The sequence below is a fragment of the Bombus vancouverensis genome, chromosome 14, assembly GCF_051014615.1.
Source record: "Bombus vancouverensis nearcticus chromosome 14, iyBomVanc1_principal, whole genome shotgun sequence".
NCBI lineage: Eukaryota > Metazoa > Arthropoda > Insecta > Hymenoptera > Apidae > Bombus > Bombus vancouverensis.
Genome location: NC_134924.1, coordinates 12,775,484 through 12,794,757, shown reverse-complemented (window position 1 = coordinate 12,794,757; position 19,274 = coordinate 12,775,484). Strand labels below are relative to the sequence as shown.

Here is a 19,274-nt window from a genome sequence, read left to right as displayed (position 1 = left end):
GATAATAATACGTATTATGTAATTTACGTAAATATAACCTATAAAATTTAATAACATACGAATTTTTCATTCAAAATACAATTTACATTATAAAAATTAGATAACGAAAGAAAAGATAGTTTTCTGGCGAATAATTTCATTTTTAATAAAAGTATCTTCTTTGAAAATTGAAGATCAAAGCAGCACTGCTGGCATTTATGAATAATTATCAATGAAGCAAAGTGGTATTCAAAGTGGCTGTCAATCGAGAAAATTATTTTGTTAAATAATAAGGAGATATAAGAAATTCTAAGTGATGTTTACAGTCCTTTCTGGCGTAAATTATATTTCTTCTTATCGCCTTTTAAGAGTAAATATATAATATTTCAAATATACTCTTTTACTAAAACATTGAGGTTAAGTTCTTATCAAGATTGAAGCTTCATATGAATGATGTCATAAAAAATTTTATTTCATTAAAATTGTTTTAATAACTAACATTTAAAATTTTGAAAAGGTGTATAAAACCTGGCAAAAAGTTATGATGAAGGAAGAATTAATGCCACGAAGCAGATCTGATCCAGTAGTTAAAAAACTGGATAATCCATTGTTTCATTCTATATTTACACCAGAACTTAATACTTTAGCACAATTGTTTAGAAAGTATAATTATCAACTAAAACTTGCTGGTGGTGCTGTCAGAGATATTTTAATGGATATAAAACCTGCAGATTTAGATTTTGCAACAGATGCTACCCCAGAGGAAATGAAAAGTATGTTTGAAAAAGAAAATATCAGAATGATTAATAATAAAGGGGAAAAGCATGGTATGTTGAAATATATACCAGTATTATTTGTTATTATTAAAATGATACATTGTAACAAAATTAATTCCTTTCATGGAAATTATTTCAGGTACAATTACTTCAAGAATAAATGATAAAGAAAATTTTGAAGTAACTACACTTAGAATCGACACACACACTGATGGTAGACATGCAAAAGTCAAATTTACAAAAAATTGGAAATTAGATGCTCTTCGTAGAGATCTGACAATAAATTCCATGTTTCTTGATTTTGAAGGAAGAATATATGATTATTTCTTCGGTTATGATGATTTACAGAAACGAAGAGTTGTTTTTGTAGGAAATCCAACATGTAGGATTAAGGAAGATTATCTTCGAATTTTTAGGTATTTCTTTATTAGTTTTTCATGTAATTAATGATATATATACATCTTTTCAAGTTAGGTAAATTAATACTAAGTAAATTGAAATTAAGTTATTTCTATATAAAAATTCTCTTGTTTAATTGCATAAAATTTATATTATATAGGTATTTTCGATTTTATGGAAGAATTGCAGAACAACCAGATATTCATGATGAATCTACTATAATAGCAATAAAAGAAAATATACATGGATTGGAAGGAATATCTGGAGAAAGAATTTGGAATGAATGGTCAAAAATCCTTTCTGGAAATTATGCTAAAGAACTAACTTTGAAATTGTTAGAATGTGGTATCACAAGGTAATAGTAAATTAAAAAGTAGAATGAAAATAAACTCAATGTGATGCATTTATAGATATTTAATTTCAGATATGTGGGACTTCCAGAAAATCCAAATATAAAAAACTTTGAGATCGTTTACGATACATCTAAAAAAAATAATATTTCTTTGCAACCAATTACTTATCTTGCTGTAATGCTAAAAGATGAAAATGAAGTATTGCAACTTCATAATAGATTAAAGTTATCTGCATATGAAAGAGATTTAGCATTATTTTTGGTTAGATACGAGGAAGACAAACCTTCAGTAAATCTAAAATTTTGGAAAAGAATTCTTATTCATTGGAAAGGAAATGTTGTTAATGCAAGAAGTTATATTTGTGAATTATTAAACTCTAAACAATATTTTAGTCTTGCTAAAGATGTAGAAAAATTAGTAATACCAAGGTAACAACCAACTTTAAAATTATAACAATCTGAAATATAATTATAATAGAAAATACGTTAAAATGTAAATATTTTTCATCTTTTCTACTAACTTAAAAATAAATGAAAGTATACATACAATAAATATTACGCATTAAATTATATGTATAACAAGGTTCAATTATAAAATAATCTTTTTCACATTATATTTATACTTTTATTAAAGATTTACTATCGCTGTTACTCTTAATATGTTATATAATGTATTCTTATATATTTTGATGTTTTCAGATTTCCAGTTAGTGGAGACATGTTAAAACAATATGTTAGGAAGGGGAAAATGATGGGTATTGTTATTAAGGAATTAAAAGATATTTGGTTGGACAAAGATTTTCAAACAAATGCAGAAGAACTATTACAGGAGGTCCCACGAATTATTAGTGAATTAGAGGATAAAAAGTTAGAAAAAGATAACATGTTTTTAAGTAAATAAATTTTGATGAAACTATATATATTTTGGTTTTTGAATAATATAGAACTTTCATACTTATAATTTTAAAAGGAATAAGAAGAGGAAAAACAATTATACATATTATGTATTAAGGTTTTTAACAGTATAAGACACATTTATTGTTAAGAGCATCACATATTTATGGTGGATTGCAATCCTTTAGAATTTATTTACATAGTAAACTCACATGAAAAAACTTGGAGACTGTTCAAAATACAATAGCAGACTTGCTTGATTATTGAGCTTTTTATACAGTGAAATCTTGATCATACGATATTTGCTTCAAATTAAATTTGAATTATGCGAATTTTGGAATGGCTAATATTTTCTTATTTTAATTCAAAATCTTTATGCTTTTCTTTAATTAAAGGCATAAAAGAGTTTATTATTAATATTCTTTCTTAAACTTAAGATCAATAAGTATAAAATATTTTTTATTCAATTAAATAACTGAGGTTTCAGTGCACTTTTCATATTAAAAAAAAAAGGAAAAAAAGAAGAAAAAAAAGTAGAAATTCCAATCGAGCCTAATCCTGCGTCATATAAATTTTAAAACAAGTATCGCATATCTTGATTAAAGAAATTAAAAAACTTTTAGAGCACGAATTTAAAGGTAAATTTTGAACCAATTTCACGTGAACACATTACCGAATCGATTTCCATAGTTTTACATATTATTTACCATTCGGCATCACCATTCATTTTCTGAAAAACATAATCTTTGCCATTAAGGTTCATTATTCCGTCTTTGAGGTAGAATTTCCATTTATTTCTACTCCTTGTTATCTAAAAATTGATTTTTCATTTATTAAAAAAATAATATTAATAACTATATTTGGATTTTGATAAATAAATCCCTTTATATCATTTTTTATTTATCAGAGTAATGTATCACAGTAAAATTATTAAATACCTTGTCATACTGACAAACAACAACATTATCAGTATCAAAAAGATCTGCCGGGTCATCATCTGTTACATCATCTTCTGAATTCAACGGCTCCTACGAAATAGGAGTCATATTATTAAATAAATGATTTTTCTATTTCGTAGCACAGCACAAATAAAACGAAACTAAAATAACGAAATATTTTAAAGACCTCTTCTCTTGCCGCAGCTTCATCATTTTCATCTTCTTCTTTATCATCAAGATCTTCTTCTTCATCTTCATTATCCTCTTCTTCTTCTTCTTCATCATCATCTGACGAATCTCCAAGTGGACCATCTAATTGTGCTATGTTATTCTATTTGTGAGAAAATGAAAGAAATAACTAATTCTTATTTGTTCATATTTTTCTCCTATATAAAAAATAATCATAATTTTAGAGAAATGAGTTATATAAAAAATAAATTTTAGTTATTAATAAATTAAACTAGTCAAATGACTAATTGTTATATATTTTATTTATATTATTCATTATAGAATTAAATGGCCAAATTAACATATTTTGTTTATAATGTAGTAATCTCTTCATATATGAAATTAGAACGTATATATAAAATTATACCTTTTACTATTTAAATTTAATGTACTATTTCTCATTACCTGATTTTGAACAGACCGCTGAGAGACATTGTTCGCATTTTGCGTAACAACTTGAAGAGGCTGACTAACTGGGAGTGGTGTCAATGTTGCTTGCTCCTAAGAAATGTAAGGTTAATATATACTGTTAAAATAATATGAATGTATAAAATGACAATAATATACTGTTATATATTTCTATTAATTACTTGAATTTGGACAGGTCGCTGAGAAACATTGTTTGCACTTTGTGTAACGAGTTGAAGTGGAGTCAGCGTTGCTTGACCCTGAAGTGTAGAATTAACATGTTGCTGGAGTAATGTGGAAGCTAGATTTGCTGGCAGCCCCATTGCAGCTGTAATAACTGGTCCTGTTAAAATTGTGTGCAACTGATTACCTAAAAGTAAATTAATTAGTTGTAAATACATCATTTTTATTTCCTTAATATCAATATATGTTAACTATTATGTGAATGTTATTTCAATGTACCTTGAATTGCAGACGCAGGAACCTGAATAGTTAAAACTCTTAACGGAGCATCAGGAACGCCCGTTTGTGGTGGCAATGTTATTTGAATAGGTACTTGTCTGTCCATTACTGCTGGCGTTGATGTTACTAATTGCTGTACTGGTGTACCAGTGTGTTGTATACCAGTTGTTGTTGAATGGCATTGTGTCTGAGTTTGTGATTGCTGAGGCGATTGCTGTTGTTGCGATGCTTGTTGAGGAGCAGAATTTCCTCCTGTTTGTTGTACAAAATGATTTCCTATAGTTACTCCTAAAAGTGTAAACTGCATTAAATTTGTTGAGAAAGTATATTTTTAATTTTTAATGGCAATCCTATGATGAGAGCAATTTGTTATAATTATAATTTTATTTGATAGTCTCTTCTATCCTTCTAAAATTTTCTTAATTTCAATTATTTTCACTAAAAATATTGTTTTATAAGAGAAAATATAGATCTTACCTTTGTTAACAGGCACAGCTTTGTGCGTATTTATTTGGGGAACCTGAGGCTCTGGAGGATCTGGATTAAGTTCAACAGCTTTACTAGACATTAATTTGGTTTCCCATATTTGTTTGAGCTCTTGTAATACTTGTTCATCTACACCTTCATCTATAAATGATTCTCTTACACCTGATATAACATCCTCTATCACAGTATTGTATAGTTTTAACTGTAATTAACATGAATTTCATTATCAATTGACATTTTTAAAATTTACATTACTTTATCTGTTCAATAATACTTTTCCTTTTACTTTACTTTATTTTATATCTTAATGTTATGTTAAAGTTTTGGAGCATTTTCATGAATTAGTTTTCATGAAAATTACTTTTGATAAAATACATCAATCTAAAATGTATCAGACTAATCTTTTTATATGTATAATTAAAGATTAACAACGACTATAAAATACAATATTTTAAAACAATATTATTCATAGAATTCTACACCTTTATTCTTTAATAAATTACTTATATTCTACTATTGTCTAAAAATCTATTTTTTTTTTAAAGAAATTCCAATATTTATTTACAAGATATAGGATAATTTTAGTATGCTTTAATTATACAAAAAAGAACACATAGAGAAATTAAGGGACATTGAAACCATTTGAAAATATTGCCATCAATTCTAACCTACAACACTTTGAAAAAATGTTGTGGAGAAATTTATCTGAAAAGGAAAATATAAATAAAGTCGCAATGAATTTGATTAAAAATTTTCACTGATAACGTTTTAGAATTTTAGCATTATACAACCTAGAAATTCATAATTTGTAATTATTAAGATTGCAAAACGCGATTTGATTCAAAAAGAGAATAAATGTCGAAAGAAAATAATCTTTGGTTGGAACAAAAGGGATCAAAGATGAGGATAACAATGATAATGGTATTAACATAAATCGACCGATAAAAATCGTCATTGTCGTCATTGTGATGATTGCAATTAATTGTTTTTTTAATCAGTTGTTGCTTTTGTTCATGTTTATTACTCACCACAGTTGTCTGACTGAGGGCCATTGCGAGGATAATTCGTATTGTCTAATAAGAAAAACAATAGGAATAATCCAACGAATAAATCAGCCCCAGTTCAGAAGCCGATCCGCGGTAGCATCGCTCTTTTATATACTGTGGACACGTCTCCCATTCCACCTGACTCTAACATGAACTGAGAACAGTTATCTCAAGAGAAACCAATGCATCCAATATCGTAAAGTTAAATACTTGTGAATTAAAGAGAATGTCACTATTGTTGTGAACTGGTCTACGCCTGTGGGTCCCTCTGGTATGAAAATCTTGTATGATAATAGGGTAAATACTAGCGTCGCAAATTTAACTGTACAGCAGCGTAACTGAGGCAACGAACAAATGTTATTTAATAAATTTATTAATTAAATGTCAAAATTGTTTATCAGTAACAACTGTGATCATTCTCAAATTTCGTATTTACTTTGATTACCTTGGGAAAGAACATTGCCAATGTATAAATCGCTCGCTTTCTAATATTGTAAACTCCAATCAAAATAATGTTTATTGCCATTAGTTAGTAAGAATTTGTCTTATTGGATAATAAATTAATCATGAATTGTCATATAAATACGAACAGATAAATGAGTCACTGCGACTCAAAAGTAGAGAATCGTTGAGTCGCTAAAATCGTCACGCTGAGCTCAGTGTCTAAGTAAATTTCATTAAAGCGCAAAGTCGATCTATATAGTCGATCTATTATATGTCGGAGATGGAAGGACAGTGGGATTTTCCGTCGGGAATGCTGGGAAAAACCCCCCATCACCATAGTCAAGATTTTAATGTTTAAGCAATAACAATAAGGAAAATAACTTTTAATGTTCCAACCTGGCTTTACGACGATGGGTTCAGGTTTAAGGTGGCATAACGGGTCACCAGACGTAGCCATGGTCACGGAAGGGCCGCGTACCTAGCAGAGGTACGGAATGATTTTGACTCTCCTTAAAAACAAGGATTGACCCGAGAAGCGGGGACAGGAGTATATAAGGTCAGGTTCATCTGGATTGAGAGAGTTTTTAGTTAGTGAGTCGTTGGGCGAATTGCCGAGTGAGTTACGCTGATACTGGTCATCCCGTGGAATCTTTGTTATTATGTATTTTTTCATTTAAATTAGTTGCGAGTTGGTCGAATTAGTTTTGGAATTGTTTGAAATTGTAACGCAAGCAGAGTGCTTCAGCGCTCCACGCGCTGCAACCGCGCTAAATTCCCTAAATGTTGGAAAGGCTACGCAGCAATGATATTGAAAGTTCAATCGCTGAAAATTTTTCTTAATTTCTCTTGATTTTGTACATTTTTTTTGAATAAAAAGTCATTCTTTATTATAATTTATAACTCATATTATATCAAAATTTGTTTTAAATGCCAGCCATGGTAAACAACGTAGCAACACCGTTTTTGCAAGCCAGCAGTACCTCTGCAACTCGATTTATTTCATAGTTGTTTTTGTGCTTATTTCAGCACGGTTTTAGTGGTTCGAAACCTATCTAAAACAATAAGACCACCAAAGATAGAAAAACTAAAAAGGACGAGATGTCAGACTTTTTTTAAGATTCCATGCATGGTGAATGAGAAGCAGAAAAATGGTTTCCAAGAAGACTTTCCCTTCAAATAAAGTAGAACCCAATACAGTACAAATCCAAGAATATTGATAGATTTGCTAAAAATTCATCATAAAGCATGGTTCTATTTATTAGAGCTGACCTATACAAATTCACGATTCTTTATTAATAATAACAAATGACAGGATTAAATCAACTTTTTACAATCTCTCATTTATTCTCTCATACACTCTTTCTCTCTCTCATATTCTTTTTTCATATACATAGGTGTACTATTAGAGAATTCTGAAAACTTGCCGTTTCAACAAATCAAAATCCTAAAATAGTTAAAAATTTCTAGTGATCTTAAATGTGGTCTACCAATCAATAAAAATGTTTGCCATTATTTCGAATAGTGAGCAGATTTCTTATGAATAATTCAGTATTTAGAGAATATGTAATACAAGTTCATTGAATAACAAATATCTTAAATAATAATATATACATTTAAATCTATAGATAAGAATTTCAATGGAAATTCAAAATTACATTAGCAATTAATTTTTTGTATCATTTACCTCTTTGATGATTGTTGAGTAAATCGACTCAGAATTATTTCATTGGCCAATCTTTAATCATAATATAGTTTCATTTTAATATTGGCGAAAGGAATATATTTTAATATTTTTCAATATAAATTTTATGCAAGATAATCAACACCTTTCTAACTTTGAATTGAAATTGAATGCACAAGAAATATTTGAGTTATTTGTTATTTAATTAGTTGTAGTTTATCTAATAGCTCTGAATTGTACTCCTGCATATATAGAAATTGTACATATGCATGAAAATTGTACTGCTCCATAAAAAGTACATGGAATAAATAAGTAAAATTGCTTAGTACAGAGTTTTTACTTAAATGCATATTTCCATTTCGCCAATAATAATAAACATTATTAAAAATATTATGTTATAATGAAACATCTTTCAGTCCCCACTGATTGGCCAAAAATGAAATAAATTTCTATATATAATGCACTGGAACTGTTGAAGATAAAATTTCATGATGATGAGGAAAGACTTTCGAGATCAATATCAGAAAGAAAAATATCAGAGGAATCGGGAGATCTGCTGTAGTGTGTCATATTGTCTCCAGAATCATCTCCATCAGCTGAATCATCTTCATCATCGTCGTCATCATCGTCGTCGTTGTTTTCACGATTACTCCGCTCATTTTCATCCCCATTCCCTTCTGTTGCTGCGTCCGGATTGTCCGCATCTATTTAAACATAAACATCATTATGCTTTTAAATTTTTTAAATTGGTAAATAATTTCCAACAGAAGCAAAACAAATAAAAATGATTAATCCTCATGTAATCGTCATAACTTCTCAAAATACTGAAAAATTTAGTTGAAGTAGAATAAAGTTATATAAAAGTATGACAAACCATCAGCATTATTATCATCAGAGCTAGAATTCGAACCATCATCATCGCTTGCATCAAGATCTTCTTCATCATCATCCTCATCTGTTTCATCTTTATCACCTTTTCTTCTGCCGACATCATACAGCCTTACACTGGATTCATGATTCTCATCGAATTCATTAACTATTTCAACTACCGCTATTTGTGTGTCAAATTTATTACAAGCCAATCCGTAAACTCCTCTTCTAACATCATAAGTTGCTGTAATTATTTAATTATGATGATTACTTTTTATTTTAGATTGAATTAATTCAAAATGTTCAATAGAATAAAAATTACCCAATAAATTCTTACAACAATTACTTAAATAATCACCGTAGCTTACCAATATTACTGTAGTCCAAAGCATCTAATGTTTTAAATGAAGTAATATAATTAGTTTCATCTATATTTTCTTTCTCCAGTGATACAGCATATATAATATTATTAACAGGAGAAAAGATTACTTCCATTTGATCAAGTGTTGGCACTGTTTTCAGCAAATGGAAAGTTCTTAAATCCCAAACCTCTGTATTCGACACTACTTCTATACCTATCAACAAATTATTTAATATTAAATATATTATTCTGTATTAGTAAATTTCATTCTATTTTACACTTTAGTACAAATCTATTGTTAAATTATATGCGATTAAATATCAGTACCATTAGGATGAAAAACTCCATTAAGCGTTTGATTTAATTTATCAAATTTGTGAATTTGTTTCCCTGAATTTGCATCCCACAATATTCCATCATGTAAAACCAATTCATCATTCATACTAAAAGTAGCACGATTCATAGTGTATCGATTAGAAATTGAAGGAGCGAAACTGGTTATTAATTGTCCAGTAGCTATATCATAAATCTGAAAAAAATTATAGAAATAATTACATATAGGTAGTTGTGAAAATTATCAAAACGTTTTCATGCTGATAATTATACAGAAAGAGAAACATACTGTTGCAATGCCACTGTCGGTTCCAATAATTCTATCTTGAAGTTTTCCAAATTCAACATATTCTATGTTTTCTAAAGATAATTTTAAATCAAAGAATGTTCCTATACTCCAAAGTACAGACATAGGACTTCTCCATGGAGTAGAAGTTAATAACAAATTTCCACGTTGGTTGCATTCCATGTGATAAATATAAGATTCGTGGCATGAATATGTCGCTTCCTCTAATCCTGTATGTATATTGTACATTTTTACATCTCCCGCATAAGTACCTAACATTAAATATTGTTGACAAGGCTGCAAAAATAATAAAATACATTAAATTAGAAAATATTTTTTATACATATATATATATTACAAATATATTATCACGAATTTATTGTAACTATTTATTAAATATTTATATCAGAAAAACTAGCGATAATATATAAAATATGAATATCTATGTATTTTTAATATTGATAAAATAGAGATAACATTACTGAAAAGATACAGTAGGTGAAGGTTGCAACATCCGTAGGCCGGAAAGTTTTTACAGGACAAAATCGGCTATAAATAAGTCTCCTATCCAATCTTCTACCATCCATGCCTAATGCTCTTTTGGCCAGTCTTACTGTTACATTTGTTGGTATTGAATTTTTTGTACAGGGATCTGGACATTTATGTGGTCTGAAATTAAATATTATTTTATTATAATATTATAAGAATCAAATAGTAAATAATATTAAAAACCTTTTAAACAAAATTCCACTTATAACACTTAAATAAATTAATTTAAAAAATACATACTCAAATAGATTAAATTGTGGGCAAGTAACCATAGGATTTTTACATAATGCGTGTTGATTAGTTAAATATTCCGTTATAATAGAATCCAGTGTTATAGTAGATGGATTTGATGTAGCTACTCCAGGCCCTCCACCACCTGCAGGATCTCTCGAAATTTGTTTCTGCAGTGATCGACATACTGTTGGCTGATTAATGGAGTGACAATTTATTTGATTGACTAGAGGCTGCTTATCGGATTGATTTTTTCTGAAATTATTTAAGTACTTAATTTATCTTATATTATTTATAACTTTCAAATAAAATCGTATATAGACTCAATTAATAATTGACAGAAAAAATTATTATTTCTGTAATATAAACTTACTTTTGATTAATTTGTAATTTAATTAGTTGATTTGTGCTATTTGGAATAACATTTTGATTGAGGCAGTCAGAATGCTTCATGCGTATATTATTTCCGGAACATAATGACGATGAACCCGAACCGGTATTTGAATGAGATATGTACCTAAATGATGAAGTAGGTGTGGTATTGTTTCGCGAAGTGACTTCTCTTTGATTGCATCTGTTCGTATTGTACAAATTTACCGTTGCGCTGGGAGAAAATCCATTTCTTGTCTGAACAAAAAATATACATATTTAAATTTCACGTATATACTCATTTTTCTATTATATCTATTCAACAAATTTACAAACGAAATCTGTTTAATTCTTATGGATATAACTTACTCCAGTAGCTGCAGGACTGCGGTAAGTAAATGGTTGATATGTACATACTGGTTTCATAATTGCAGAAGAATCTAAATTTGCTTCCCTGTGGAGTGTCGATGCAGTTTCTGTTAAGCCTTTTGACATTAAATGCTGATATATTAATTGATTTAACTGTTGTTCGTTATATTGTATTCTTGTTTGTGCCACTACATTTGCCTGTAAAGTTAAAATTTAGCGTTATTAAGAGAACAATAAAATGAAATCAAATATAAAAAATATATTGAAACAATAATTGAATTAAATTATTATGTGATAAAAATTGAATTAAATAAGTTTAAAATAAAACTTACTCTGTGTAAACTGGCTAAAGAAATTTCATATTCTGCTCCAGTAGGCTTTGCTTCTCCAGAAACTCTTCCCATTAGCTCTAAAGCATACTTTTGAAACATAACATGTTCCTGCCTCTTTTCTTGAAGTATTGGATCTTTCATAAGTGCTTGAATTTGTCCATCGGTAAACATGGGGAGCTTACTAATTATTTGTCTGACTTTTTCACTTCGTGCCAAACCTGCCAAAGCTCGACAAGCCAATGCTCTTATACTATCTGCATCTGTGATCGGAGTTTTAACCATCATCAATTGTAACAAAACCTATAAAATAAAGAAACAAAATTAAGTTAAATTAAGAAAAAAGTAATAGTGTTTAATACTAAGTATTGCAAAAACTAAGTATTGCAAAAGAAGTATTAAAATTATTCAAAACTGTTAATAATTAACATTTACTTAAATAAAATATATATACATATTTATCAATATATACCATTATTCCATTATTAGACCTGACACTTCCCCAAATTTTTTGTATTAACTCTTCACTATTATTATTTGCCTTTTTCTTAGCAGAACCTGTTACCGAGAATCTTGCTACATTACCACCAATCTGTAATGTAAAATAAACAGATAACTGTGACTTATTATTTTAAACTTGTTCAATTATTTAATATTTATTTAATATATACCATTACCCTATTTATAGGAGCACAGACACAATTAATTACAGCTCTCAGTGCAGCCCTTTGTACATCAGGATCTGCAATAATTTCGCATTCTGCTGCAGCTAAGAGTAAGTTAATTGCCATTGTCATTGACATATCAGGCATGTCTACTCTTTCACAAAGTAATAACATCACTTTTGGCACTACAGAACAAATAGCTACTACATCTAAGCAAGAGCGAACCGTTTCTGCGCTGGAAGTTGTATGAACCCTGCCACTATAATTCCATTCTCTAGCGAAGGCAATAATTTGAAGAAGAAGCGTTATGCCTCCAAGGCGATATAACTCTTCTACTGGCGGCCATGCTGCTCTTACAGACATTAATTCTTGAAGTATTTCCACCTTTAATAAACATGAATTTAATAAATATTTATATTTCCCTATTATAAACCATTATATTATATTGCTATATGTTATAATATTAAAACATATACATCCTTGTATACAATATTTTTAAATTTGTGTTTTGAATTGAATTTAATACATAATATAAATTAGTACTTAATTATTAATACCATGAATACTATTAATACTTGAATTTGAATATTTTTACCTTTGCCTGAACTTCTTCACTGCTTAGCTTCACAGCCTTATAAGGTGGTAACGATGGTTGCCAGGTGTCACGCTCTGCTCTAGCATTTTCTGCTCTTTGTAATTGTTCTGTTTTAAGATGTAAATGGGCTTCCATATATCGTTTTAAAGCTACTGCAACATGCCTAACTATTTGCCTAGAAGCACATTCTTCATCATCGTTTAATGCCGGTTCTTCCTCTATGTTTAAAATTGGTAATGTGGATATCTTAAAAAATGTATATATTAAATACCAAAAAATTGATGCTAAAATAGATGAAAGTGATTTAAAACAATTCTTACCACATTGAAAAGTTTCCGAAGCCCATCCTGTGCATCAAATTCTTCAAGTATTACTTTAAATGGAAAAGAAAATCCAAAGAACATTGTTGCATGGCACCTTCCAGAATCATGACTTCGTTCTAGGAGCCATAATGCATAGGTAACAAGATCTGAAATAACATGCTTTGGCAATAGACATACTCTTTCCATTGCATCTTCACAATATGCTAAGTAGTATAAACAGATAGAGACACCAGTAGCTGCAACACTGGGTCTTGGAACATCTAATAGCTTTTGAAGACCTCCAACATTAAGAAATTCAATAGAAAATTTTTTATGACACAGAAGGGAAGCTAAGTATTTCAGAGCTTCAAATGCTAAGCGACTGTCCTTCGTTTCTCTAACATTGATATACTTCAGAATCAGTTCTAAAGCATTTTGTTCAAATACATGACCTAAGAATTCTTGATATTCACCCATTGGAGTAAGATACCTGTTATAAAATACAAATATACGTTTAATAAATATTTGAAAGTAATGTGAAATATGAAATTAATATCTTTACCTTAGTATTAACATTTGTCTTGTACCTAATGTTAGAGGATGCATTTGTATATTTCCAATGACATATGATTCCATCTCTGCCCATGAAGAATTAGAATTCCCTTCTAATAATGATGTTGATAATGTAGTGGAACTTTGCATTAAAGACGAATTTTTTTGCAAATTACACCGTACAGAAGAAGCATTCAATGATCTATTATGTGTACTCTGTGCCTTGGATGGTGTAACTTGATTATTTAAATTAGAATTTTTTGGCACAGACAAAGGTGGAGACATTATCTCTGGATACACAGTATTATTTTTTACAGGAGTTTCACATTCTGTATCGCTTTTTTTTCTCTTAGGTAAGGGAGCAGAATCTTCAGAGGACTGAGCACAGTCTTCTTCTTCTTCAGAAAAATAATTACTATGATTGGAACTTTTGAGAATTTCATTCTCTTTTAGTTTTTCTCTCACCTTTGAATACAATTTTTAATATTTAGTATTTACAAAATGACGTTCCTAAATATTATCATATACATTGAATTATTCTTACTTTTCTTTTCCCAGGCACACCTTTATTTTCTCCATCCCCTCCACTATTTCTGTCTTGACCAAAATGTGCAAATGGTCTACTATTAGCTGCGAGTTGTCTTTCTTCCTGAGCTTCCTCTTGTAATTTATGAAGCCTTTGTAACATCAGTGGTACCATTTTTGCATTTTGCTCCCTAAATCCTTTAGTAAAAATAACAAATAATTATTTCCTGAATTATACATTCTAAATATTAATGCCAATATCAAGCTTTATTTAAAATTAAATGAAACCTGTAGCAATTTCCTGAACTTCCATTGCAGCAGCTACAAGCCCAGTTGCATAACTTTGCAAGGGTTCTACGCTTTTTTCTGCCCAAGAAAACAGACGATGAATGAGTCCTTCCATATCTGGCTGAAAAACTGCAGAAGTTTCTAAACCAGGAAGTATATCAAGCATAAGACGACAGGCTGCAATATTGAGCTTTCTAACATCACGACCCGTAATACCCGCACGTGACCAATAAGTATCCCTTAAGTAATCATTTATAAGCTGTTAACAGAATAATAAATTATGTAATAATCTTTCAAGTTATATATATAATAATTAATAATTATATTATTTCCTTTCCAATTCAATACTAGACTTACCTTAGTCATAAAATTATCTTTTCTAAATAATACTTTCAATATATGTCCAAAATTGCACTCTGGATCTGTGCGTGATGGATGTCTTTCATCAAATGGGTCAGGATCCATCTTTAAATAATTTTCTGTTTCTAGCTCTATAATTTCTGCCAGTCTTCGTAATGTTGGAACTGGATCATATGTAGGTGATGAATGTTCCTCTTCCCATTGTCTGAGAATTTGAACTACATCTGTTACTTCGGCCAATGATTCTGCGCTTGACATCTTTGTCCTTATTGTCCTATAAACGCACATATAATTAAGCTTATAGTTGTGAAACTCTCAAAGAATCCCCCTAATATTCTTAGATTATTTGTTATACTTTTTGGTTTTTTAATTTCATAATTATATTAATAGGATCTTATTATCCTTATATCATACATATTTTTACTTTTATATTTAATAATACATTAATTCTATAAGATTTCAATTAAATATCCAACACATTCGTAATAAAATAACCAAATAACACTGAAACTCGAATAATCCAAAGCAAGAATCTTTTCATCTATTAATTTCAATTACCAATTATTTTACTATGCACATTTAACAATTACTCCTTTCATAAATTAAGACTAAAACAAGTTAAGATTAATAGAAGTAAAATATCAATTTAAATAAAAATAAAATAATATGTTTAAACAATTGCATATTACACAACAAAATGTAATTAACCAATTTCTATATACTTTGACAATTTAAAAAAAAAGCATAATTTCTAGAAGTTTTTAATAAGTAATCAATTATCTAACTAATTTGACTCTAATGTTTATTTAACATCTCAATGTTTTTAAATAATTGTTCATTAAATTTAAAAACTAATAACTTAACCTTAAAGTCGAATATACAATAAACAAAGATCAAGGTTTAGGAAAGAAACGTGAAGAAGATTAATAGCACATTAATTATTGAACATACTTGTAAATACAAAAGATTAGAATATCGATAAAAACAATTTGTTAATGTTTTTTGAAAATCAGATAACGAAAAGCAGCATGTATATTATTAGGTTAGAGCCAATGAAACATTACCTTCTTGAAATTTATTTGAGTTTACTCGTTTGACAATTATTACGGTGTATGTCACCTTTGACAGTGAATTATACTGTTAAATTGTAAGAGTATGTAAAATTTCAATTAAGAATGATGTTTTCTTATAAAAGTACGAAACGTAACCACCGACATGCACGCTGAAGACGGGCTAGTTAATTCAACTTTTCAAATATACTGAAATGTCACAATATAAAGTAGAATTTTTTTAAATGTATATGTTGGTTTTAGAAACTTGTGTTTTCTAGGAAATTTTGTATATTACGTTATAACAGAAAAATGAAAAATTAGTGGTATTATTAAATATGCCGCTTCTGATACCGCGTAACCAAAAATTATTGAAACTACACAATGCAACATTTTTCAATAATTAATAATTCATCAATAACTTTTCATTAATTAAGATATAATAGTAGTAATTTTCATTAATTAAATATAGTCACAAAAAACAAAATCAATTTTTTTACTAGCTTTACATATTTATTCGATAAAAAAGATATTATTCTAAAATATTTACACACAATATTTATATGCATGTATTTATATATTACATTAAAAGCAATAACTTTATAGAGACAATTATTTCATACATACATTCTTTTAAATTAAAATTTGCAAAGTATAGTAAATTTTGATTAGTTTTGAGAACACATACCGTGATATATATTTCGGCTAAATAAGTTAGTTTTATGAACACACTACCTGTGTCATATGATCGTCATTAACTGAAGATACTTTCATCAGTAGGCGTTGACTTCTCGAAAACTTCGACTTAGAATTTGTTCATCAAAAAAGTAAAGTAGTAATTAAGAAAGTCGTTACTATTGTAAAATCGACGGATCCTTAAACTTCAAAATGGCATTAAGCGATGGAGATGTACAGAAGCAGGTAAAAAGTATTTCAATTGAAGTATTTACAATTTGAAGTATTTGGAGCATCGATTTTAAGCTATTTTTGCATTTTATTCTATATTGTTGCTTGGATGAAATATTTGTTCCTGGCACTTTTTTTTTGACAAAATTTTGTTCTTATTGTTCTTTTTTTCAATAATGTTTTAAACATCTACAATCCAGTGTAAATAATAAATTTGATTGAATTAAATATTCTTCTTAACTATTAAGTAACTTCAATTATGTTTACATAAATAATAATAACTTGAGTAGTAATTTTGCTTAAATCAAAGTTTTAACAATGTCATTAATTTACTTTTTAGAAACAAAAAATTAAAAAGTATAATACAACCATTGATTATTTAATTGGATTGTATCAAAGTTAAAAATATTATTATTTCTGAAATATTAAAGTATTATTATTCTATCATCTGGAAATATGTTTGGGTTTTAATTCAAATTCTGTTAATAAAATTTTATATATATATATATATATGTACACACACACACACACACACACACACACACACACACACACACACACACACACTCTTATAAATTTATATTTTTGTAAAAAGTAAAAGAAAATGTATAGAAAAGTTGAACGAATTTAATTCTATACTTTTTTAATTAAAAATAAAAAATGTATATTTTTATAATTATTATTATTTTAGATTAATCATATGATGGCCTTCATTGAACAAGAGGCCAATGAGAAAGCAGAAGAAATTGATGCTAAAGCAGAAGAAGAATTTAATATTGAAAAGGGACGCTTAGTTCAACAGCAAAGGCTTAAAATTATGGAATATTATGAAAAGAAAGAAAAACAAGTGGAACTTCAAAAAAAGATGTACGTTTGATATTATAAAAATAATTTTAAATATTATATACAAATGTTTTTATAATATACTATTAAGAGAAATTTTTTCTAGTAAATAGGCTTTATTTAAATAATTCAATTTCTGTTATTTTATAGTCAATCATCCAACATGTTGAATCAAGCCCGTCTAAAAGTCCTCAAAATTAGAGAAGATCATGTTCGTGATGTACTTGATGAAGCTAGGAAGAGATTAGGAGAAGTGATGCAGGATAGTTCACAATATAGGGAACTTCTGAAATTATTGATTGTGCAAGGATTATGTCGGGTACAAGACTTTACAGATGTTTAAATTTTCTCTTCATAGCATTTGTTATTATTTTTACTTTCGGTCATTGTTTTTCTTTATAGAAAAAGGGTATAGACGTTTGCTCAATTTATCTTTATGTATCTGTAATTTTTAGTTAACAGAAAGCCATGTTGTTGTTCGAGTACGTCAAGTAGACGTTCCTCTAGTAGAATCACTTTTTGATTCTGTTCAAGATGCTTATAAACAAATAACAAAGAAAGATGTTACAGTTAAAATTGATCAGGATAACTTCCTTCCTTCTGATAGTTGTGGTGGAGTTGATTTACTTGCAGCAAGAGGTTAGTAGATAATGCATACTTTTTAATAAATTATTGCACTATATTCTTATATTTTTAACAAAAACAAGATTTATCATTTATTTCAATCTTCTAAGTTTTTTTAACGAAATTAAATGATTCATATCATTCTGTTTTTAGGGCGTATAAAAGTCAGCAACACTTTGGAAACGAGATTAGAATTAATAGCACAACAATTAGTACCAGATATACGTTCTGCCCTATTTGGATCCAATCCTAATCGCAAGTTCGATGATTAAAAAATTCCTTTCACATTTTCTTTTTCTCTTCTTTTCATACTATTTTCCTTTCTAACAAAACATTCCCTTCTTTAGAATGCTAAAACAACTAAGAATCTGTTGTGTAGATCGTAGAATCTGTTGTTAATATTGTTGAAAAGAGAGAGAAAGTGAAATTGTAAATTATATAAATATACATATATACACATATATATATGTGTGTGTGTCCAAACTATTATTGCACACATATTCAATATACATATATATCTATAAAGTATTTTATGTGAAAGCGATTGTAAATTCCTTAAAAGTGATCCTTAAAAATCAATTTCCTTTCTTTTACTTTAATTAAGTTACTTTTAATTGTAATTTCGTAATTTTTATCTGCCATGGTAAGTACAATTATTATTTAAAACAGGAAAATCCTTTAAAACGACATATAAGTATTTATTTTTTCTTAGAAGTTTCTTATACAACGAAAGAGATTTTTTGCAGATTAAGATTTTCTATATAGCCTTATATGC

The 19,274-nt window shown here is 28.4% G+C and overlaps 4 protein-coding genes across 7 annotated transcripts; 2 read left to right on the top strand and 2 right to left on the bottom strand.

Annotated features, from left to right (window-relative positions):
- The first annotated feature begins 32 nt into the window (after positions 1 to 32).
- On the top strand, positions 33 to 2,424 carry LOC117156192 (CCA tRNA nucleotidyltransferase 1, mitochondrial). Of its 2 annotated transcripts, none has more exons than XM_033333006.2 (6): positions 33 to 349; positions 497 to 806; positions 895 to 1,171; positions 1,315 to 1,509; positions 1,579 to 1,935; positions 2,206 to 2,424. In XM_033333006.2, exons 1-6 carry the CDS (start codon positions 296 to 298, stop codon positions 2,405 to 2,407), a joined length of 1,395 nt encoding a protein of 464 aa, XP_033188897.1. In that variant the 5' UTR covers positions 33 to 295; the 3' UTR covers positions 2,408 to 2,424. The 2 variants fall into 2 exon arrangements, with proteins under 2 accessions (XP_033188897.1, XP_076480547.1); XM_076624432.1 differs by having other exon boundaries at positions 33 to 395.
- An 82-nt stretch (positions 2,425 to 2,506) lies between these two features.
- Positions 2,507 to 6,131, bottom strand: TfIIA-L (transcription factor IIA L). Of its 2 annotated transcripts, none has more exons than XM_033333008.2 (8): positions 5,951 to 6,131; positions 4,914 to 5,124; positions 4,437 to 4,688; positions 4,157 to 4,344; positions 3,972 to 4,067; positions 3,526 to 3,669; positions 3,339 to 3,428; positions 2,507 to 3,211 (listed from the first exon to the last, which is right to left on the bottom strand). In XM_033333008.2, exons 1-8 carry the CDS (start codon positions 5,972 to 5,974, stop codon positions 3,104 to 3,106), a joined length of 1,113 nt encoding a protein of 370 aa, XP_033188899.1. In that variant the 5' UTR covers positions 5,975 to 6,131; the 3' UTR covers positions 2,507 to 3,103. The 2 variants fall into 2 exon arrangements, with proteins under 2 accessions (XP_033188899.1, XP_033188898.1); XM_033333007.2 differs by having other exon boundaries at positions 4,437 to 4,724; positions 5,951 to 6,130.
- Positions 6,132 to 7,684: 1,553 nt separating this feature from the next.
- On the bottom strand, positions 7,685 to 16,332 carry mahj (LisH and WD40 domain-containing protein mahjong). Of its 2 annotated transcripts, none has more exons than XM_033333003.2 (19): positions 16,142 to 16,332; positions 15,075 to 15,351; positions 14,718 to 14,976; positions 14,449 to 14,627; positions 13,915 to 14,369; positions 13,371 to 13,842; positions 13,051 to 13,296; positions 12,462 to 12,839; positions 12,263 to 12,382; positions 11,794 to 12,093; positions 11,462 to 11,659; positions 11,097 to 11,350; positions 10,733 to 10,978; positions 10,426 to 10,612; positions 9,947 to 10,240; positions 9,652 to 9,853; positions 9,332 to 9,538; positions 8,968 to 9,207; positions 7,685 to 8,797 (listed from the first exon to the last, which is right to left on the bottom strand). In XM_033333003.2, the coding sequence occupies exons 2-19, from the start codon at positions 15,333 to 15,335 to the stop codon at positions 8,580 to 8,582; spliced, it is 4,716 nt and encodes a 1,571-aa protein (XP_033188894.1). In that variant the 5' UTR covers positions 15,336 to 15,351; positions 16,142 to 16,332; the 3' UTR covers positions 7,685 to 8,579. The 2 variants fall into 2 exon arrangements, with proteins under 2 accessions (XP_033188894.1, XP_033188896.1); XM_033333005.2 differs by having other exon boundaries at positions 12,468 to 12,839.
- A 538-nt stretch (positions 16,333 to 16,870) lies between these two features.
- Positions 16,871 to 19,039, top strand: Vha26 (V-type proton ATPase subunit Vha26). The gene is made up of 5 exons (XM_033333272.2): positions 16,871 to 17,047; positions 17,724 to 17,899; positions 18,026 to 18,194; positions 18,331 to 18,514; positions 18,653 to 19,039. The coding sequence occupies exons 1-5, from the start codon at positions 17,015 to 17,017 to the stop codon at positions 18,769 to 18,771; spliced, it is 681 nt and encodes a 226-aa protein (XP_033189163.1). The 5' UTR covers positions 16,871 to 17,014; the 3' UTR covers positions 18,772 to 19,039.
- Positions 19,040 to 19,274: the final 235 nt, after the last annotated feature.